The 21975-nt window shown below is 45.4% G+C and overlaps 1 protein-coding gene across 1 annotated transcript in view; it reads left to right on the top strand.

Annotated features, from left to right (window-relative positions):
- LOC126251797 (4-hydroxy-2-oxoglutarate aldolase, mitochondrial-like) overlaps positions 1-21975 on the top strand; it is a 97561-nt gene that overhangs the window by 49912 nt on the left and 25674 nt on the right. The window contains exons 2-3 of the mRNA XM_049952432.1: positions 7260-7388; positions 13668-13765. Of these exons, the coding sequence (XP_049808389.1) occupies positions 7260-7388; positions 13668-13765 (227 nt within the window). The remainder of the gene's footprint in view (positions 1-7259; positions 7389-13667; positions 13766-21975) is intronic.

Below are 21975 nucleotides of genomic sequence, written 5' to 3'. Positions count from 1 at the left end.
ACAGAGTCCTGAGTAGTGGAGTAAAGAGATATTAGCGCAATTTTGGCAGTTGATTGATTTATAACCTTAACCCATTGCTATGCTAATTGATTTATGACACCCTGTGGGTTGATTTATGTGCCCTGTGGATAATCTGACCTTTTGAGAACCCCCACTCCTCCCCATCCCCATCCCTCTGGCACAAGTGCTCTCCAGCCTTCTCCTCCTCTTCCCCCAGCATGTGTGCAGTTTTGGCAGCTGTCAATCGACCTGACTAACTGATTTATGACTCCCTATTGTTCTGCTAAGTAGTGAGGAGTGGCTCACATACAACCCTAAAAGAAATTAAATACACTCCTGGAAATGGAAAAAAGAACACATTGACACCGGTGTGTCAGACCCACCATACTTGCTCCGGACACTGCGAGAGGGCTGTACAAGCAATGATCACACGCACGGCACAGCGGACACACCAGGAACCGCGGTGTTGGCCGTCGAATGGCGCTAGCTGCGCAGCATTTGTGCACCGCCGCCGTCAGTGTCAGCCAGTTTGCCGTGGCTTACGGAGCTCCATCGCAGTCTTTAACACTGGTAGCATGCCGCGACAGTGTGGACGTGAACCGTATGTGCAGTTGACGGACTTTGAGCGAGGGCGTATAGTGAGCATGCGGGAGGCCGGGTGGACGTACCGCCGAATTGCTCAACACGTGGGGCGTGAGGTCTCCACAGTACATCGATGTTGTCGCCAGTGGTCGGCGGAAGGTGCACGTGCCCGTCGACCTGGGACCGGACCGCAGCGACGCACGGATGCACGCCAAGACCGTAGGATCCTACGCAGTGCCGTAGGGGACCGCACCGCCACTTCCCAGCAAATTAGGGACACTGTTGCTCCTGGGGTATCGGCGAGGACCATTCGCAACCGTCTCCATGAAGCTGGGCTACGGTCCCGCACACCGTTAGGCCGTCTTCCGCTCACGCCCCAACATCGTGCAGCCCGCCTCCAGTGGTGTCGCGACAGGCGTGAATGGAGGGACGAATGGAGACGTGTCGCCTTCAGCGATGAGAGTCGCGTCTGCCTTGGTGCCAATGATGGTCGTATGCGTGTTTGGCGCCGTGCAGGTGAGCGCCACAATCAGGACTGCATACGACCGAGGCACACAGGGCCAACACCCGGCATCATGGTGTGGGGAGCGATCTCCTACGCTGGCCGTACACCACTGGTGATCGTCGAGGGGACACTGAATAGTGCACGGTACATCCAAACCGTCATCGAACCCATCGTTCTACCATTCCTAGACCGGCAAGGGAACTTGCTGTTCCAACAGGACAATGCACGTCCGCATGTATCCCGTGCCACCCAACGTGCTCTAGAAGGTGTAAGTCAACTACCCTGGCCAGCAAGATCTCCGGATCTGTCCCCCATTGAGCATGTTTGGGACTGGATGAAGCGTCGTCTCACGCGGTCTGCACGTCCAGCACGAACGCTGGTCCAACTGAGGCGCCAGGTGGAAATGGCATGGCAAGCCGTTCCACAGGACTACATCCAGCATCTCTACGATCGTCTCCATGGGAGAATAGCAGCCTGCATTGCTGCGAAAGGTGGATATACACTGTACTAGTGCCGACATTGTGCATGCTCTGTTGCCTGTGTCTATGTGCCTGTGGTTCTGTCAGTGTGATCATGTGATGTATCTGACCCCAGGAATGTGTCAATAAAGTTTCCCCTTCCTGGGACAATGAATTCACGGTGTTCTTATTTCAATTTCCAGGAGTGTACATAGACTACCCTGGCATACATCCTTTCACTCCAACGAATGAAATTGGCGGGAAATTTATTCCACTCTTGGAAGAAGTCCAACAAATGATTGGTTGCCTATTAACTTGCAGGAGCAAGGTGAAGCTCTTTATAAATATGTAATGCTTGATTACACAAGCACTCCACTCGCTGCCTGCCTTCTGCATAGTTTGCTGCCGCACTGAATGTGAGATCGCACCATATGCAGAGAAACAGCTGTTGCAGGCCACACAGTCTGCTGCCACACCGACTGCAAGATCGCACCATGCACGGAGAAGTCACTCTCAGGGGCCGCACAGTCCGCTAACAGTGGCCACTTGCACCGAAACCGATCTGAGTGCGGTTGCTGCGAGGTGTTGTGGGCCCAGACTTCGTACTGATGGACGCTAATGCTCAACCTCATAGAGTATGGGTAGTTGAGGTTTTCTTGGAAACGGAAGATATTGCATGCATAGCGTGGCTTGCTCACTCTCCCGATTTGAAACCCAAACAGCAAATCTGGGATGCACTAGGGAGACTGCTTGCATCACATCAGCATCCACCAACATCTCCCCAAGACTGCGAACAGCTCTGCAGGAAGATTGGGGGGTATTGCCTCAACATGAGACTGATGACGACATTCACAGTATGCCCCGTCGTTGTCAGGCCTGTAATGCTGCCAGAGATGGTCACATCACATACTGAGCACATTAACTGATTGTCAGAATGCGTGTGAAAATCCATTAAGTTGGAAGAAAAGAAGAACATTTTTGTCTACCATTACGCATGTTGCAGTTGTTTATGTTCTGTATTCTTTACGTTGTTTCTACTTTATTATCACCTGTTTATGTTTTGTGTCAAAATAAAAGCAACCTTGCAAAATTTCTGTTTGTTGCTTTAATTTTGAACATCAGTGTATCTGGCACAACAGGAAGTACCCTTTGCCATACACTTTACAATGGTTTGCAGCGTATGGTTACAGATGTAGAGGAGACTGTAATCAATAAATATTGCTGCCACTGAAATGGTTCTATTGCCATCGATGAGTCCTCATATTCTTCTCACCTTAAAACTTACTTGTTCAGATTATAGCGAAATCCATACCACGATGCAGTCTGGTGTTTTTCACATTAACTAATCGTTGCCAGAGTGAAAGAAGCGACAAGTTAAAATAATTCCTTGCACCAATACAGGATTAAATCATAGACCTAAACACTATCTGGTAACAAGTATCCGGACACCCTTAAGTAGTGCGGAATTGGCGCTAGGTGTCACGAGAGGTGGATCCGCCCATATAAAAGGAGTTGGGGAGTTTTGCGTTTTCAACGAAAAGCAGTAACAGCGTAATGGGTCTGTCAGGAGAGTTTAGTGACTTCGGACGTGGACTAGTCATTGGGTGTCACCCAACTTACAGATACATAAAGAACATTTCCAACCTTCTAAAGCTGTCCAAGTCGACTGTTCGGTGACGTGATTTGGAAGAGGAAAGGCGAAGAAACAACCACAGCTGAACTAAGACCAGGCAGACATCTCGTACTGACGGATAGGAACCGTCGAACACTATGAAGCGTCGTCGTGGGTACAATGATCGAGAAGCTCCTCTTAACCCACACGTTGCTATATTCAATGCTAAGCGCCTCTCGGCGTGGTTTAAGGACAACTGGAAACGGGGCTCTTCAGTGAGGAACCACACCATTGTTTATTGTGTATTGAACTGGGGACCTAGAAACGATGTAGAGCCTTTGTCCCGCCGTAGCCCTCAGTGGTTCACAACCCCACAACAGGCCACAGCAGTCGACCCACCCCACCGCCGCCCCACACTGAACCCAAGGTTATTGTGCGGTTTGGCTCCCAGTGGACACCCCTGGGAACGTGTCATACCAGATGTGTGTAGCCCCAGATGTTTGCATGGTAGAGTGATTATGGTGTATGCGTATGTGGAGACAGTGTTTGCATAGCAATCGTTAACATAGTGTAACTGAGATGGAATTAGGGGAACCAGTCCGCATTCGCCAAGGCAGATGAAAAACCGCCTTAAAAACTATCCACACACTGGCCGGCACACCGGACCTTGACACTAATCCTGCGGGCAGATTCGTGCTGGGGACTGGGACGCCTTCCCGCTCAGGGAGCAGCGCGTTAGGCCGTGCAGCTAGCCGGTCGGGCAACTACGCCATACTCTGTGGCATTCTGATGGTAGGATTTGGGTTTGGTGAATGCCTGAAGAACGTTACCTGCCGTCATGTGTGGTGTCAACAGCGTAGTACAGAAAATGTGGTGTTACTCTATGGGGGTGTTTTTGGTGATTACAGTTTGGTCCCTTCACAGCGCTTAAGAAAATGTTGAATTCCAAAGGATACGAACACGTTTCACAGCATCGTATACTGCGTACAATACAGGAACAGTTTGAAGACGGTGAGTGGTTGCAGCAGCATGACAATGCACTCTGTCATAAAGCAGGTTGTGTGCGGCAATGCTTTGTGGACAACAACATCCCTGAAATAATTGCTCTGCCCAGTGCACTGACGAGAACACATTTGTTAGACCGACGACTTCTCTACAGACCCTAGAGTCCAACCACCTTCACTGGTCTAGGCTCTTGTTGAAGAATGGTCTATTATTCCTGTAAAGCAGTGGTTCCCACCCTTTCTGAGACCATTACCCATGAGTGAAATGTGTCAATATGTTAGCTAGTATATACCCCCTCCCCCCCACCCAAAGTCTCCCAACCATCATCAATATTAGCACCTAGCTAAATTTGATTGGAAAAAATTTCTTTGAACACTTCTATTTTTAAAGCGAAGGAAGACACATTATGTTTTACTAAATCATAAATTAATGAAACAATGGGTACTGCTCATTTTTAATAACCTTATCTTAAATAAAATGATGAACCAGTTTTCAGTATATTGCGAGTCCTATTCACAATTTCTTCTCAGAAAGAAAGCTAACTTTCCACACTGAAGGTAGACATTTGTTACAAAACATGCTTCCTCTGCACTCCTCACGCTATAGATGCATGCTTCATTCACACTATGCACCCCACCCCCACTCCATTTAAAATGTGTGCACTATCATTATTCTTTGTAAATCACTTGATTCCTAGACTCCTTACTTCTGAAGTTGCAGATACCGTAAGACTTCAGGCTGCCAATGCATTTTATCTGACCACTGCCACTAGTAATAATAGTGTAGACCGTACAGCAATGTAGCAGTTTTTACATAGTTACTGTTTTTTGTGTTTGTTGTCAACTTGTTCTTTCATTGTTGCGAAGTGAATAACGGATCAGTTTCTAGTCTATTATGGGAACTACTCACAATTAGGAAAAGGCATTTTCATGACATAATTAAGAATATGTGATATGTATGTCTCACATTTACTATCATGGATGCACGGTACAAAGTACAGAGAATTTATGTGGTGAGTGGAATACGTGAGGAAGGTGTTCATGTATTTGTTTCACAAGCTGTAAACGCCACCACAAGGTGTTGCGCTTTAATACTAGTATTGTGCAAAAAATTTAGTATTGCGACCGAGACACAATTGAATCCTTTTGTCTCTACCCATTAGTAAATTTCATTTAACCCCTCTGGGTTCCCAGGATGGGAACCACTTCTCTAAAGACATTCAGACACTCAATTGAATGTGTCCCCAGCAAATTTCAAGTTATCATAAATGCGAAGTGTGGACTCATCCCATATAAATGTCCACTAATGGGCGTCGGGATACTTTTCGGCAAATAAGGTACATTCCAAGGCTAGAACATCAACAGCCCCTTGTAAAGCCTTAACGCGAATTTTCTGGCATACCCAATCGGACTCAATACAACCAGCAGTCCTCTAAGAAATCAGCGTCTGAGTACGGAATGATGCATCATATCTGGTGTAATGTGTCCTTAACTGCGAACCCTAAAAAGCGTAAATGCGTCCACGCTAATAATGTCAACAATAGAATAATGATCTACTGTTGTCGCGGGTGGCATTCTCCCATTGGTCTCGCAATTCACATCAACGGTCTCGGTGCATTTGGTTAGTGTTTCACGTCTGCCTTAGCGCGGCAGAGATGTGGAAAGGCAGCGTTTCCAACAATTTCAAATTCATTAAGCAACTGGAAGATAACAGATGTTTTATTGTGCGGCGTAAGTGACACCTTGCAAACCATGGGCACACAGGGGAATAGGAAACAAAAATTTATGTTCCACGGTTTTGCGCGTAAGAGAAGAAAACGGAATAATCTACTCCCAGAATGTGATAGTGTCCAGATGTTCATTATTAGTTAGTAAAATTATTTCACTCACTTTGACCATCGGCAAATATTCTTTCCTTCAAAAACATTTGCAGCAGCATCCAGCTAGTAATTTACTTTATCCATTGGTACTCAAAATGGCATCAGTGTTCTATTTTTAAAGATAAAAAAAGAATCATAGAAAACACTGTGGATTTGCATCTATGTCATATTTAGTAGAATATAAAGAATGCAACTTAAGATAAGTAAGGGATATGCAGTCGTTGAACTATTAACCTAAACTGACGTCTTTTACTCACCATTAGGTGGACACTAATAGAATTAGTACTATCTCATCCAACACTGCATCGTCGGTTGTAGCTTTGAGGGGTGAAGGCCTAGAGAACATCAAAGACTGTCCGAGTGTTTCTTCTGATAATGATACTTGCAAATGTCTGTAGTGGAAATTAAAAACAAGTTCGAAGAGAAAGCTTCAGAAAAGTTTTCTGCCAATCCCGAGAAATTTTTTGCCTAAAACTTACCGAAGTAACAGACAAGAGGTAATGATACTATAGACTGTAAGGTGACAACGATCCTAGTGAATAATAAAAAAGAATTTGAGTACAATGTTGAGAGGTATTACTTCCTTTCATTCATTCTTTCTTAAAAACATTTAATCCTGTCATTTTGTTATATCTTCTCTACACGTATTATTGGAATGAGCTTCCATTTTCTTGTCCAAAATGAGTACAGTATTCCCTGAGCACAAAACCGTACAAGTATCGAGCAGCAATCTTTACACACTTTCTGTAAATGGCCTTAGAGAAGTTCTAATTAAATATCATTAAATTGCAGGTATGACTATTCACTGTATTACAGCGTGGCGAATATCATATGCTGACTTGCGATGCTTTACAAAAGCATTCTATGTCTTGTTCACATGTCACTTGATTCCATCTTTATTCGTATGTGACTATATATACTGTACGCACTACTTGAAATCCTTTATCAATAAAGCCATTTTAAACTGAACTTGATCATGCTGAACAAAAATCTCGTTCATATATAGACGAATCGCTAAGGTTAGCACGAGAACATTATACAAACAATGGGCTGTTCCAACTAATGTTCATCAATAATGTTCACATAATGAAGGAAAAATAGCGCAAGTGCTGTAATTGTTAGGACAAAATTTATTGCATGGTTGCAGCAGCTAAACTATTGCGGGCAAATAATATAGCCATATGCAAATAACCACTTTAATGCTTCTTATTTTTACAGGTTATGTGGTGCAGGGCTCAAATGGAGAATACCCTTTTATGGGTGCCGAGGAAAGAATTGAAATGGTGCGGCAAGTGCGCAAGTTCACCCCTAACGGCAAGCTGGTGATCGCTGGATCTTCATGCGAGTGTGAGTTGACTTTACTTTGAATGCTACAACGTTCTTCGTTCTGAAAATCCGTGACGTAATCCTCATGTATTTACGTCAAGTATAAGTGTCCCGCATTGTCTGTCACAACTATTTTCAGCATTATCTTTAGAATGTGGTTATAATTCAGTAAAACATTACATATTTATAATCTTCTCACGGAACAACGTAGTTGATATGTGGTTTCAGTTTCAACATACCATGTTGGATTAACGGAAGAAATGTGGTAAATTCAAAACAAGATGCACAATTTTAAAATTCGAGGTATACACGTTCGAATCCGTTTCACTTCCTCCAGCACATATCTCACGTACTTATCACAACCGTAAAACTGCAGAAATGTAGGCTTACACGCAGTACCGGCAGTCCTTCTTTATTCTACTGTCTGCAAGTGGAATAGAAAGGGGAAATACGTCTGCTGCTCCATGAACAATAAGCCACACATGTTACAGTGGCTTGTATGCAGATGGATGAAGCAAGTTGGACACTGAAGTAATTCTCATTCAATATTTACAAAGAGTATATGCCTGAAACTCATGCCATGTCAGTTCACAAAGACTGCTCGATGCAGGTTGATGCCAAAGTATACGTCTTCCCATCACATCCCAGACGTGTTCTTTGGATGACATATAAGGCAGTCAGGCAGGCCAGTCAAACATACGTACATTTCTGAAGACTTCTGTCGTGTGATGATCACTGTGGGTCTTTCATTATCCTGCTGGAATACTCCATTTGGTACCTTGATCGCCAAGAGTGTGATAACAGGGCTTTCCCATCTTGCCACATATTGGAGAAAATTTAGCCCCCTTCAACTATAACCAATTCAGTTCTGCAGTCGCTGTGTCCAATAGATTCCCACACCATTATTCCAGAGGACAGAGAGGCACGCATCTCGAGAATCGCTGCTTCTGGTGTCTTTCCATCAGATGATTTACGGACCCTTTGGCGTCAATCTGACCACCACAAAAAGACGCGAGATCCTTCGGTGAGCTCCTCAGAATGCCACTCTACTCGTACGTCCCAGTTGACTCTACAGTCTACACCATTCAATTCTCTGCCGTCTGCCGTACGGTGTCAATGGTAAACGACTAAGGACAATCTAAAATTGGAACCCAAATTCCAGTATCCTGTTCCCGATGGTTCGTGGTGATATTCTCCGTGTAACGTCTGCACGGATAACATATGTTGTCATCCGTCTGTTCGTTTACGATCTTCTCGTTGTGTAGTCCTTCTGGAAGGACTCATACCCACTCCTCTTGCCACGCTGTTATACTGAGTCCTTGACATAACACTCTTTCTGCAGTCTTTACACTGTAGGCAACTGTCTCTGTGATCAGTCGCTGCGGTTCTCTCATCACTCTAATGTCAGTGACCTTACTCAAAATCTGAAAAGTGTCGATGACCTGCACTTACAGATCCTCTAGGTCTGCTCTGTTGCTATATCCACCTGAAAATTTTCTGTAACGTTAGGAACATTGCAAGACTCCAGTCAGGTCCAAGTGTGGGAATTCAAGGCGCCCTGTCTGTGATCTGTATCGAGTGAACCCCCTCAATATGTAGATCCCCACCTCTGACTCAGGCGTGACGTGATGTGGCAAACTGTGCGCATCACAAACGATTGGGAAATTAATGATGCTGACAAATGAGCCGCAGATATGGTACTTGCCAAATCACTAATCATTAATGGAGCTATGAGGTTCATCTAATTATTGAAAGTAAAGATTGGTCCACTTGTACAAACATTTATTGTTATAAAATTCAAAAGGAAGACGTAAACATGATTTATAAACAAACCAGTAACATCTCCAACACAACAGATATAAGAGAATCTTGGACGATAGAACCTGTACAATGCATTCAGTTAACATAAACGTAACACTGAGAGGCAAAGTCCACGGGAAGGGAAAGAAAATGCAAATCCTTGCATCAGAGCCATGAACAAGCCATTGAACACAAATTAATTCACAACAAGATCCCCTGAAGTTTAGAGCAAATGCGCCGAGCACTCACTCCGCACTTTCAATCATCAACCACATTGGCTGCGTTAACGTACCATGAGGCTGCGGTACAAGAAAATAGACTGCGCCCTAAATAGCGCCGCAGAGGTCTAAGTTGAAATCGTAGCTGCTGTCGAAACCGTGGTTGTAGAAGAGACGAATTCCCAAGTCTCTAGTGGGACTCACCTGATGTCCCAGAACAGAAAACAGCAGAAGAGTCAGCCTTAGAGTACGCTAAAAAGTGTCGACGAGGAATCCATGAAGATTGGCGCTCCTCAGAGCTCTACCCAGAGAAGCCGCCAAAAACTGTCTCTCTGCCAGTCCGCAAGTTTGTAGGACGAGCTTCCAATGGCATGCTGCGTAATAAACGTCGCCGGCACTTTCTCATCTAAACATTTTATTCATCCACAAGCCAAACTCTAAATTTTGCATGTTCAACAAAATATTAACAGTTTGGTAACACACTCCCACTCTTGAAAAAGGATGCGGCGCAGACCAGTGCGAGCAAACCCACCCTTGTTTTTCTTGAAAAAAAAAGGCACCCTAACTCCCGCTCTGTCTACATTTTAGGCACCATCCAATCGTAGCGTTTCCCACTCTGCACGACAGCAGACAGTTCAACACTCTTCGTGTCCTGGCGTCAGAAAATTATGCTGGCATCTTTTTAAAAAAAGTGATGTTATCTATCGGGCCATTCGCCTGAAATCTGTTGGCTTTGCATGCCGTACTGCTGTGGCCAAAAAGTGCTACAGGGAGCAGTTTGGTTGAATAGGACAGAACATTAAGAAACGCACAGGTCTCTGCAGTTCTAGTAATTCTTTGATTTGTTACTGCCGCAGCTACTTTGTCCGGATCGTCTGCCTCACACCTGTCCAGTTTCCATGAAAAAATCTCTCTGCCTCACCAAAGCGGCGCCCTGAATACAAAGCTTAGTGTATCGGTGATCGATCGCTGTTCCTGTCCGCAGTGGGAGGGGAGCTGGCCTCTACAGCGGCAAAGCTCTTAGAACCCGAGAAAGGAGGCTGCACCTGCCGGTCAGTGGGCCACCTCATACTGGAAAAGCTCACCGAGACTCTGCTAATTTACAATCCTAGTACAGCACGATAACTCAACATCAAATTAATCAAAATAACATTATTACATGGAAGTTACGACCTTTGTAATGTGTGTGTCCCAATTTGCATATAAAATCTCGCATCACTTAATCAAGGATGCCCATGTATGGCAATGTCACGGGCACCAGTGACGTCACAGCTGGCAGCTAGCGTATATAAGGGCGCACCAACAGCCCACTGGCTGTATAACACTTGAGAATGGCCAAGAAGTGCTTGGCCGAAAGCTCGTGTTGTTTTAAGCAATTGACGCTGCTGGAAACCCGAGAACATTTTATTCAATGTTATCGCCGTGAGAATCTGCATTCATACAACTTGTGTCTAGTTATGCATGATCGAAGAGGAAATAATAGTAAGAAAAATGATACCATGGAATTGTCCAAACCTGACACGTTTCAACATCCAATAGCCGTCATGCAGACACACTTGAAAATAAGACTGCATAAGGATGAAATGTGGATCAGTATATCAAACAGGCACGGAAATACTCGAGTATATGTGTAGTACGATACGGTGAGGGTGTTCTCTGTGCAACATTTCCCATTTCCGTCAGTTTACAGGTTCTCTCTCCTAACAGTCTTAAGGCGCGTTTTCTTTGGTTTCAGCAGATATTTTCAGTTTAGTTTTCACAATGTGTAGTTGGACTCGATCCAAACAAATACTGCACACAAATATTCATCCTTTAGGTTCGCAGGACTTATATTTTTTTCCAGTTAAAATTGTTGGATGTAAGACCCGCCAATTATGCAAAACACCGTTTTTTTCAAAGTTACCAAACATGTTTCAGCACCTCTGTGCCAGCATCGGTGGCTTTCTGTTTTATTTAATCGGTAATGTGAACATTTTACTAAATGATTACAAAATTACAGAACTACCGGTATTTAATTCAATCAACTATTTGTTTTTGTTAGTTAATACCTTTACATTCAATTTCCATGGTTTTGCAGGACCACTTGCGTATTATTTTGTACTGGTAGCTTGTCACCTGCAATCAAACGATGTTGATGAGAAATTTTGTTGGGAGGTAATCTATCACTTTATGCTATGAACGTAATTTTGGTTGTCGCGATATTTCGTACATATATTCGTTTTTTACGTTTTCGTATGGCAAACCCTTTTTCTCAGCATCCTGATGAGGTGTCGTGAAGCACACGTGAATATAACACTTATTTTCAAAATTTGGTCGTAAAAAAGCACTTAACACTAAAACACACTGTAATCGTTTTTGTTGTGTAACCCAGCCCAGTCATTATTTATTTGTTCACCAATGAGATGGACGCCAAATTTGAATTTTGTTTACATTTTATTTTTGTGTGAGTTTGTGTGTGTGTGTGTGTGTGTGTGTGTGTGTGTGTGTGTGTGTGTGTGTGTGTGTTCTGTACACTTCTTACCTGTTTGTGTTGTCTTTTACACGGTGTTCCTTTAGTGTGTAAAGTGGTGAGCGTTTGGAGAGTGTAGTGTATTCATTTATCATGTGTGTGTGTGTGTGTGTGTGTGTGTGTGTGTGTGTGTGAATACACTACACTCTACAAACGGTCACCACTTTACACACTAAAGGAACACCACGTAAAAGACAATACAAACAGCAAAGAAGTGTATAGAACGCACACATACGCACGCACACACACACACACACACACACACACACACACACACACACACACATAAAGACAAAATGTAAACAAAATTCAAATTTGGCGCCCAACTCACTGGTGAACAAATCAATACTGACTGGGCTGGGACACACAAGAAAAACGATTACATCTCATTTTGGTGAAGTGTAAAGTGCTTTTTTACGACCAAATTTTGAAAATAAGTGTTATGTTTATGTGTGCATCACGACACCTCATCAGGATGCTGAGAAAAAGGGTTTGCCATACGAAAACGTAAAAAACGAATATATGCACGAAATATCGCTAAAAACTAAATTATGGTTAAAGCATAAAGTGACAGGTTAACTCCCAACAAAATTTCTCATAAAACTTATTTGGTTGCAGATGACAAGCTACCAGTACGAAATGACACACAAGCGGTCCTGTAAAACCATAAAAACCGAATGTAAAGGTATTAACTAGCAGAAACAAATAGTTGATTGAACTTAATATTTCTGTAATTTTGCAGTCATGTATTAAAATGTTCACATTAGAGATGAAATAAAACAGAAACCCACTGATAATCGCACTAAGGTGCTGAAACATGTTTGGAAACTTTGAAAAAACGGTGTTTTGCATAACTGGCGGACCTTACATCCAACAACTGCTCACAAAGTCTTTCATGCAACTCGCAGTGTCAACGAGATTTGTTTCGCACTACAAACAAGATTACCGTTAAAGTGGAATTTTACGTGCGCAATCGATACAGCGGTCCCAAATTAGTCTAGCGAGATATTCGTTTTATCGATACGCATTAACAGGGGCAGTAAAACACAAGGAATAATCAGTACTCCAACAGCGACTGAGTAACGCTTCTGCATGGCTGCAGCAGTCAGCGCAGGGCATGGCGGTGCTGTCACTGCTGTAGTACTGGTTATTCTTCGTGTTTTACTGCCCCTGTTAATGCGTATCGATAAAACGAATATCGGACTAGACTAATTTTCGACCGCTCTATCGACTGGGAACGTGAAATTCTGCTTTAAGACTGATTTTGTTTGTAGCAGGGAACAAGCCGACTCTTCCCGTCGACACTGCGCATCCCATTAAAGACACGATGAGCAGTGTATTTGTTTGGGCTGGCTCCAGGTACACATTACGAGAACAAAACTGCAAATATCCACCGAAACACAAGAGGAAATGCGTTTGATGACTCTTAGGATACACCCTGTAAACAATCAATTTAGGTTGCAGCTACTAAAGTAACTAATAATAATTTTGTCGCTGGCCGTTGTGGCCGAGCGGTTCGAATCCTGCCTCGGGCATGGATGTTTGTGATGTCCTTAGGTTAGTTAGGTTTAAGTAGTTTCTAAGTCTAGGGGACTGATGACCTCAGATGTAAAGTCCCATAGTGCTTAGAGCCATTTATTGAATAATTTTGTCGACATTGTAGCTGAAAACACTGGATGGAAAAACATCATTAAATGCACTTTCTTCTAATAGCCATCAGTTATCCACTATTTAAAAGTATCGTGAGCTGATCATGGTTTATTACATTTGCAGCTACTCAAATGACTATCGACATGTCGAACAAGATGGCCGATGCTGGCGCAGACGCCGTGATGGTCATTTGTCCCAGTTACTTCAAGAGCAGCATGACGGTAAAAAAAGTTATACAAGTTATTGTTATGGTGGATTCTTAGGAAATAGCTCCTTCTTTTCTTGCTGCAGGTGTCTCACTTTCGAGACATATGTCATTGCAAAAGTTGTTCTGTAGACGTATAATATGATACGCAGCTGCCTCGTTTTCACTTCTTATTTATGTGAGTTGTGCTTGAGGCTAGCATCACCACTTGACCATGGGCATCTGCAGAATTTTATCTAGTAGACTTTTCAGGTGGTAAGTTAGGTTCAGGTCATATTTAAGTCAACAAGGGCTATATTCTATCCTTTTTAGATACTTTCAAATTAATTTCACCACTGCTTGCCAAACAGGCCTTACTGTTTTTAATGGTTTTCATATCACGTGTCCATAAGCCAAAACAGATAATACGCACTTACTGTAATCTTTTTGGCCCAGCAATGTGGAAAAGTTAACGTAGAGAATTCTGTTCAGGATACTAAGTGCATTCCAGGTAACTTTTACTCTTCTTTTTATTTGCTTAAGCAGAATAGAAATGTTGGTCGATTTGGGGCAGGGGACCAAACAGCGAGGTCATCGGTCCCATCGGATTAGGGAGGGGAAGGATGTGTCCTTTCAAAGTAACCATCCCGGTATTTGCCTTAAGCGATTGAGAGGAATCACGGAAAATCTAAATCAGGATGGCCGGACGCGGGTTTCAACCGTCGTCCTCCCGAATGTGAGTCCAGTGTGCTAACCACTGCGCTACCTCGCTCGTTCGCACAATTTCCCACGATGGAAATATTTTTCGCCATTACGACTTCGATTGAATGACTATTTGGGGTCCCGTGCCACTGTGCTGCTGTGAATTAGAATCCTCAGTTAAACAGAGTTGTTATTACGAGACTTACTATTAGTCAGTGACTGTATGTGCAGATCAGTGATAAATGATTGATAAAATATTGCCTTCAAACTTCCTCATGAGGGTTTTATAGGAAGCTCACAGTGTCATCATAATGAGCTGTAGAATGATACGGATTTATCTTTCCTTATAATTGTATTGCATTGTATTGTATTGTATGGTATGGTAACCGGGGACATAGAAACGACGGAGAGACTCCGTCCCCGGCGCAGCCGCAGTGGTCCACAACCCCACGACGACTACCGCAGTCCACTTCACCCCTCCGCCGCCCCACACCGAACCCAGGGTTATTGTTCGGTTCGGCCCCCGGTGGACACCCCCAGGGAACGTCTCACACCAGACGAGTGTAACCGCTATGTTTGCGTGGTAGAGTAATGGTGGTGTACATGTACATGGAGAACTTGTTTGCGCAGCAATCGCCGACATAGTGTAACTGGGGCGGAATAAGGGGAACCAGCCCGCATTCGTTGAGGCTGATGGAAAACCGCCTAAAAACCATTCACAAACTGGCCTGTTCACCGGACCTCGACACAAATCCGCCGGGCGGATTCGTGCCGGGGACCAGGCGCTTCTTCGCACCCGGAATGCCGTGCGTTAGACCGCACGGCCAACCGGGCGGGCTTCCTTGTAATACATGTTGTCTCTCCAAAGAGTAGTCAGGAGCGTTTTCTCTGGTGTTTCAACAGATATTTGCAGTTTCGTTTTTACAGTATGTGGAGTCCGCACAGGATACGGTGGCCGATAGGCAGTGAGCAATTTTCGTCCAAAGCGCTGGGCGGGTCCATTCGTTTGTGCGGAAGGGGAGGTCGACCAGTGTTCGTCACATTTCGAGTGGTCGGCGATCACAGAATCGAGGCGCACGCCATGCAGTCTTTCTCAAACTATTTTACAGAAACTATTCGGTAAAAACATTTCATTTTTGCCTTACTTAGAGCTTTATATGTCAGGTTCACGATGATGCGCTCTTTATTTCGTTAATGATCATAGTTATTGTGATATTTACGTGGAGACGTGCGCAGTTCTAAGAAGTTTGCGATGAAAAGTAGGGGTCGCTATGGTTTTGCGTTTCGTCCTTATTACATATTACGTTGCTGTGAATGAAGTTTAGCTAACATATTGAATTTTTCTGTAGACTTGGGTAGATGTCCCTGTCTGTCACCAATCTCGAGAAATTTGATCTGATGGCGCACTCTCATTTGCGATCGCGCCGTGCCAGCGATAAAGGCAGAGTGAATATCCACACGTTCCTCACATTTCATAAATGATTTCAGATACTACAATGAGATTTTAGCAGATGACAGCACACAAGGAGGAGAGTATTTTTCCATATTGTCATTATGCAAAACTTCATTATCTACTGTGTTATTCCACTAATTACAGACTTCTTCGCCGGCCAGAGTGGCCGAGCCGTTCTAGGCGCATCAGTCTGGAACCACGCGACCGCTACGGTCGCAGGTTCGGATCCTGCCTCGGTCCTGGATGTGTGTGATATCCTTAGGTTAGTTAGGTTTAAGTAGTTCTAAGTTCTAGGGGACTGTGACCTCAGCTGTTAAGTCCCATAGTGCTCAGAGCCATTTGAACCATTTTGAACAGACTTCTTCGATGAAAGAATGTAATTTTTAATGCCCATCGATAGGCCATGAAACGAAAAATGCTATGGGTCTTGGAACAACATAAGTGCAGACATTACACTTATTTGTACCGAAGATGCGCTTTTTCATAAGCTACTGACCTTACTTTGCCTAAGTTCCTCACTTAATAAGCTTCTAAACCACTGGCTCAGAATGCTCTTGCAGTTGTGTCTGCACAAAATGTTAGTGAGGTGAGTCTGTAAACTCCACTGTGTTTTGGCAAAAGAAGCAAATTTTAACACGTCAACCAGAGAAATGTGTAGGTTTTACTCAAAATTCGCCACCCATGACGCTTCACTGAAAGTTAAAAACAGTTAACAACCCAGTCGAAAACAGTTTCGGCGGAATTCTCTTTAAATACTAACCAAAGCAGAGATGACAGATCTTTTCGAATGGTCGCCGTGCAGTTGTGGGCGTGGAGGGGCCCTCCTAATATTTACAGAAAATGTGAACGCAGGGTTCAGTTTAGGATGGCATTTCCCCTCCAGTGCTCTGCTCTCACCCTACAACGCCTGTCCTTAGCCCCCTCCACTACTGCTCTCCCCACACGTGCCCTGCTGTCTGTGCATCTGTGAGCCACAGTACTCTGTGCAGACTCCATCTGGAGTCAGCCCATGCAAACACTTCTCAACATGTCTTTCATGCGACGCTCAATGTCGATTACTAGCGTTGGGTTTTTTCCCATTACAAACAAGATAATTTCTATAGTGGAATTCTACATGGGCATTCGATAGAGAAGTCCCAAATTAGCCTAATGCGACATTTGTTTTACCGATATGTATTTCCAGAGACAGTAGAACCCAAAGGATAATCATCACTCCAGCAACGACAGCACCCCCCTGGCCAGTCCTGAATGCTACCATCAGGCAGCAGCGCTGTTTAGTCACTGCTGGAGTACCGATTACCCTTTGTGTTTTAATTTTCTTGCCAATACGTATCGATAAAAAAAAAGTCACACTTGAGTTATTTGGGACCGATATGTCGAACGGGCACACAAAATGTTGTGGATTGGCAAGACAGCCAACCCACTAATGTAAGAGGAAGACGAAAGGCAAGCGTTTTAGCTCACGCAGGCTGGCGTGAGGTCTGGAACAGGACAAGGAAGTTAGACTAGAAAAAAAGGATGTAGCTGGTGGAATACTTAACTTTAATCCATTAATGTTGAACGTAGCTCTTGTCTGTACATTCTTTACAATATCAATAGCAACTGATAATGGCGCCTTGCTAGGTCGTAGCAAATGACGTAGCTGAAGGCTATGCTAACTATCGTCTCGGCAAATGAGAGCGTATTTTGTCAGTGAACCATCGCTAGCAAAGTCGGCTGTACAACTGGGTGAGTGCTAGGAAGTCTCTCTAGACCTGCCGTGTGGCGGCGCTCGGTCTGCATTCACCGATAGTGGCGACACGCGGGTCCGACGTTTACTAACGGACCGCGGCCGATTTAAAGGCTACCACCTAGCAAGTGTGGTGTCTGGCGGTGACACCACATTCCTCCCCCGCAAATCGGCGTACGGTTGTGTTATAAGGCTTCCGCCTGCCGTGGGGAGGACCCCATGTTGACGTATGCGACGAGGTGGGGAGCCTAACCACAGGCGAGGCTGTGCCACCCGCACCCTGCCATTCGGTCCGAGGGGAGCTAGGAAACGCCTGAAAACCTGCTCCAGGGTGCACGCCAACATGCGGTGTATGCGCCCGCAGAGAGACAGGAGGGGCCGAAGGGTCGACCTCCATCGGGCCGGGGCACCCGACGGGCGAAGACGACAGATGGTCCGGATCGGGCAAGAGTTCCATGTCGGAGGACAACTGGTCACGGGAAGCGAACGGCAGCGCGTGACCCAGGGAGGCGCCCGGTGGTTGCAGCGACGCGTCCACTGCGGGCGTCGCCGGCGGGAGAACAGGCGGCGGCGGCGGCGCGTCGCCATGGGGCAAAATGGAAGGCAGCGTTGGTAACACCTGGGGCTGAGGCGAGCCAGTAGATGGGTCCCCAGGGCGCTGACCGGACGGCCCCGTCGCTGAAAGCAGACGGGGAGCGACAGAACCCGTGCGACGACAGAGGCGCAGCTGAGTGAGATGCCGACGCATCTCACCAGAGGCCACCAAAATCAGATACAGAGCGCGTCCGAGGCAGCGAAGAATGCGCCCTTCAATCCAACGCCGTGAACCTCGGTAGCAACGATAGCAGACAACGTCGCCCGGAGCAAAAGCAGGTGTCTGCCGCTGCACAGGAACCTGATGCGGCGGATGTAGCAAAGACATCAAGGTTCGATGAGGACGACCGTGGAGCAGCTCAGCCGGCGAGCGACCATCTCGGGGCTGAGAGCGATACGAGGACAAAAAGAGCAATAATGCGTCCTCCCGAGAATGCGACTCTTTCAACTTCAACATCTGGGACTTGAAAGTCCTGACCAATCGTTCAGCGGCACCGTTTGACTGAGGCAAAAACGGCGCGGATGTCAGATGTTGAATACCATTGGCCTTGCAGAATGACTGAAATTCTGCGGACATGAATTGTGGGCCATTGTCGGAAACAATAGTCTGCGGAAGACCTTCAATGCAAAAGATAGCAGAGAACGCTTGGATGGTGGCAGATGACGTCGTGGAAGACATCTGGACAACAAAAGGAAAATTACTGAATGAATCTACCACAACCAACCATCGAGCATTCCAGAATGGACCAGCAAAATCGATGTGTAAGCGTTGCCAAGGGGAAGTGGCTGTTGGCCATGCAAAGAATTTCCGCGGCGGTGCGGATTGTTGTTCGGCACACGCCATGCAAGAAGAGCACATATTCGTAATCGCGGCATCGATTCCGAACCAAGTACAGTGCTGACGAGCAAGTTGTTTCGTTCTCACTATACCCCAATGACCTTGGTGGAGGAGCCGTAAGACAGAGAACTGTAACGAACGTGGGACCACAACCCTGGACTGATCATTATCAGAACGCAACAGCAAAACACCACGTCGAACAAAAAGTCTCTCCTTGTGAGCAAAAAATCGGCGAACCAACGGATCCCCGATCCGTGACTTGGACAAGGGCCATTGCGTAGCAACAAAACGCAGAACGGTAGCAAGGACAGGGTCAGCAGCTTTGGCTGTAGCTACACGACGAAAATCAATCGGAAACGATTGGACCACGTCATCGGTTTCCGCATCAATGAACATGCAAGCAAGTTCGGAGGAATCGAATGCTCTATCCTCAGCAACAGGCAAACGGGACAACGCATCGGCGTTTCCGTGCTTAGCAGTGGACCGATACAAGATATCGTAGCGGTACTGCGAGTGGAAAAATAGACCAGCAAATGAATTTCTGCGCTGTACGTGGAGGTACAGGCTTGTTCGGATGAAAAATCGATGTCAAAGGTTTGTGGTCTGTGATGATGGTAAAGTGACGACCATACAAGAAATCATGAAACTTAGTAGCACCAAGTACGAGAGCCAATGCTTCTTTCTCGATTTGTGAATAATTTCTTTGTGCAGACGAGAGCAATTTGGACGCAAAGGCAATTGGGCGATCGTGCGATCCATCTTTGTGCGCAAGCACAGCACCGATCCCGAAATCCGATGCATCCACCATCAACAAAAGGGGTTTCTGGGGATCGAATGGCGTAAGGCAAGTATTGGAAAGCAACGCCGATTTCAACTGGCAAAAGGCGCGTTCGCATTCCGTCGTCCAGACGAACGGAACACCTTTATGGCGTAAGCGATGAAGCGGAGCTGAAATGGAACAGGCGTGCGGCACATATTGGTTATAATAATTAATTTTTCCCAGCACACTCTGTAGCTGCTTCAAATTCTGCGGCGAAGGCAAGTCTTGTATGGCACGGAGGTGCTCGGGACTAGGATGTATGCCTTGGGCATTGAGTACATGTCCCAGGTAGGGTAAGTCACGAGCAAAAAACACACATTTGTCCTTCCGCAAGCGAAGACCATTTTGTCGCAAGACCTGAAATAATGTTCTGAAATTGGCTAAATGTTCTTCTTCCGTCTGTCCAGAGATCACTATATCGTCCAGATAGTTTGCTGCAGTAGGGACCGACGCACAAACAGTTTGCAGATATTGCTGAAATAATGCAGGGGCGGATGCACACCCGAATGGCAGTCGTTTGAATCGATACAAACCAAGATGCGTGTTAACCACCAAAACGCGCTGGGAGTCTTCGTCCACCGGTATTTGTAAGTACGCATCTGCTAGGTCCAACTTCGAAAAATATTTACCCAGGCACAGTTTGTCAAAAAGATCTTCCGGGCGGGGTAAAGGAAAAGTGGCAATCACTAGTTGTGGATTCACTGTTGCCTTGAAGTCCACACAAAGTCTCAATTTTCCGGAAGGTTTTGGCAAAATTTCTAACGGTGATGCCCAGAGAGAGTCCTGCACACGATCAATCACACCTTGTGATTCCAAATCGTGTAATGTTTTTGCGACCTCATCACGCAATGCGTGGGGAACATTGTGCGCTCTGAAAAATTGCGGTTGCGCGACGACTTTCAGTTCCAAATGTGCTTTATAGTTCTTACCGCAACCAAGGCCCGGTGCAAAAATGTCTGCATACTCTTCACATAGACGAGAAACACTGTCTGAAGGCACAGTCTGGTTCACTGATAGGACCTGATTGACTATAGACAAGTTAAACAACTGAAATAAATCTAAACCAAACAAGTTCACTGCAGAAGAAGAACGAAGGACGTACAATGACAAGTTTCGTTTGTCCTTTGTATGTTGCAAGAAGGCTGCACTGTCCTAACACAGGGAGCCTGTGACCTGAATATGTAGTTAGCTTAACACTTGCGGCACGCAACGGAGGTGTGCCCAGCTGTTTGTACGTGTCTTGATTGATCAGTGAAACTGCAGCTCCGGTATCGAGCTGGAATGGTATCACTTTGCCGTTAATGTCCAAGTCTACAAAAAGTTTATTGTCCTGTTGACGACAAGAGCGACTGTCTCGTGCAACGTGAACTGACACTGGTACAAAATCACTTGTGACATGACGGGATTTCCGTCGATGTCGACGCACACTATTTGTGGGACGAACACAGTCACTGTTAGAGAGAGTGGCACTGGGTGGAGTGGAATGAACTACATGAATTTCCATGGACGAAGTTTCACGAGCCGGAGTATCCTTGGTTCGATTCCGATTCCGGCGCGAAGCAAAGGGCCTGGAATGGTTGTGAGTGTCCGATCTGAGCTTTTTCTGGCAAACACTCTGAACATGTCCTTTTTTATTACAGAAAAAGCAAATAGCCTGGCGTGACGGGCAATTCTCATGCGAATGTCTAGTAGCACACTGTACACTGCATTTGCTTGCCTGCGCGGCACACGTGGCTGTTCCGTGCAGCGCGCCCGGCGGGCCGGTTAATCTGACACACGGCTGGTGAAGTTTCAAATGATTCCTGAGCAAAGTCAAGTGTGTCCTGCCGATCCAATATGTCCATCACTTGTTGAAGGGAGGGATTGACTAGTTTCAAAATCTGTTCCCTTATACGAACATCAGAAACGTTCTGTGCAATTGCATCACGTACCATAGTATCTGAATAAGGAAATCCACATTGACACTCAAAAGCACAATCCCTAGTAAGGCCTTTCAAGGTTGCAACCCACTCCCGATTAGTTTGACGGGCCGTACGTTTTGTACAAAAGAAGGTATACCTTTTTGCAACTACATTGACTGATTCTTTGAAATATGCATCTAATCCAGACAA

This window comes from Schistocerca nitens, chromosome 4, assembly GCF_023898315.1.
Source record: "Schistocerca nitens isolate TAMUIC-IGC-003100 chromosome 4, iqSchNite1.1, whole genome shotgun sequence".
Taxonomy (NCBI): Eukaryota; Metazoa; Arthropoda; class Insecta; order Orthoptera; family Acrididae; genus Schistocerca; species Schistocerca nitens.
The sequence above is the reverse complement of the archived record's forward strand: the minus strand, read 5'-3'. Positions and strand labels throughout refer to the sequence as shown.